Source organism: Chiloscyllium plagiosum, unplaced genomic scaffold (genome assembly GCF_004010195.1).
Source record: "Chiloscyllium plagiosum isolate BGI_BamShark_2017 unplaced genomic scaffold, ASM401019v2 scaf_69552, whole genome shotgun sequence".
Lineage (NCBI taxonomy): Eukaryota > Metazoa > Chordata > Chondrichthyes > Orectolobiformes > Hemiscylliidae > Chiloscyllium > Chiloscyllium plagiosum.
Genome location: NW_025163342.1, coordinates 1 through 1595, shown reverse-complemented (window position 1 = coordinate 1595; position 1595 = coordinate 1). Strand labels below are relative to the sequence as shown.

The window sequence follows — 1595 nt, the reverse complement described above, 5'->3', positions numbered from 1 at the left end:
CACAGTGAGGGGTGTGGGGTATTATCAGAGTGTTACAGAATGCTCCTCAATATGCCAACCCTTCCAGGGGCTGGATACCATTGTAAGGGGCACTGCCTGGTTTGGAAAGATTGTTTGAGTGGTTAATACTGACTGGGGCATAATTTACCCCTTTTATTGTGAAACCCTGTTAACGTCCACTCAGTTGTATCTGATTGGCTGCTTTACCCCTTCCTGCAGCATCCAGAAATCATTGTAAAACACAGAATTCTACTTTTAATTATTTAAAATCATTTTTCTAACATTCAGTACCACAATCGAGCACAGATATTGCCAACTGCCCTGCTCATGTCCGAAACAGAGCGAGAGCTGTTGACCCACTCCCTGTGGCTCTGACCCCTGACCTCGGAGTAGATTCCCGTGATCCAGTCACTCATACCCCCCAGGGGAGGGGGAGGGGGTGGAGGGTAAAGAGAGGGCCATCTCTCAGTGAGGTGGAGTGAGAGGAAGGATCTCTTAATGGGGAGGAGTGGGGGTTGTGAATGTGGGGATGTCAACGGGGAGGGCAGGGGGTGTCGATGGGGGAGGGACGGGAGGTTTAGGGTCAGGGGTTGCCTGAGTTTGGGGGAACCCCCTGTGAAGACACTGGTTACAATATTGGGTTGTTGGATAATGAGTCTCTCATCGCCTCTTGGAACGGCCCAATGGTTTCCCATTTGTGGAGTTCATTGTAAGATTGGGTGAGTGGGTCCATCCCCATTCGCCCCTCATCCCAGGGATGTTTCTGCAAGGGTACCTCGAGAGTCTCCGTGCCTGGGGTCAGGGTGGGGTCAGAGCAGAGGGACCAGTTATCAGGTCCAAGCTCCATGGGTTTGTTATTAAGAGTGTGGCTGAGCTCCCCTGGAAAAGGGTTGGCTGGGCTCAGAGTCTCCAGGACACCAGATGCTGGACATTCCTGATCAAGGGTGGACTTGAGCATCACCTCCCAATCGAGATCTCCTGTCAGAGAGCTAATCTCCTCCTGTGTCAGGAGTGGGGAGCTGGCGACAGGACTCAGCCCAGACACTGTGACATCAGGCCCTGCCTCCTTCTCAGCCGCTCTCAGTTCAAACAGGAATGGATTCCAGCCGCAGTGTCCCGCAGAAATCTCCTCAAACTCAGCAAGGACCTGAACCGATTCCAAAGGCACCTGTAGCTGTGGGGCAGTGCTGGAGGTTTCAGGGTGAGAAGCCAGCAATGGTGAGAGGGAATGCCCTTTCGGCTGAAGCAGCTGGCATAGGTCTGGGGGCAAAACGTGCCGCCTTAAGATACTAGTCACCAACTGTTCCTCAAACTGAGCATTAATCTTCCAGAACCCTCCTTTACCAGGCTCGTCCTTTCCCCGTGGAACCTTCTGGAAGCATTTATTCAGGGACAGGTTGTGTCTGATTGAATTCTGCAGCAAAAAAAAACAAACCATTGCGATTAGAAATCTAACCGACAGCGGAAACTCTTCCCAAAGCAGATCACATAACAAATCTCCAAAAGACCAGCCACAAACTGACATCAAACCATAAAGCTTCAGATTGGATTTCTGGCTTTGGGCACTGACTCTCACTGGGGTACACTCCCACACA

The 1595-nt window shown here is 51.4% G+C and overlaps 1 protein-coding gene across 1 annotated transcript; it reads right to left on the bottom strand.

Annotated features, from left to right (window-relative positions):
- Window positions 1–30: 30 nt before the first annotated feature.
- Window positions 31–1414, bottom strand: LOC122545192 (forkhead box protein J1-A-like; the record flags this gene model as incomplete). Its single annotated transcript, XM_043684313.1, has 1 exon — window positions 31–1414. A coding segment is annotated over one exon (786 nt), but the record flags the coding sequence as incomplete, so codon positions are not given.
- Between the last annotated feature and the right edge of the window lie 181 nt (window positions 1415–1595).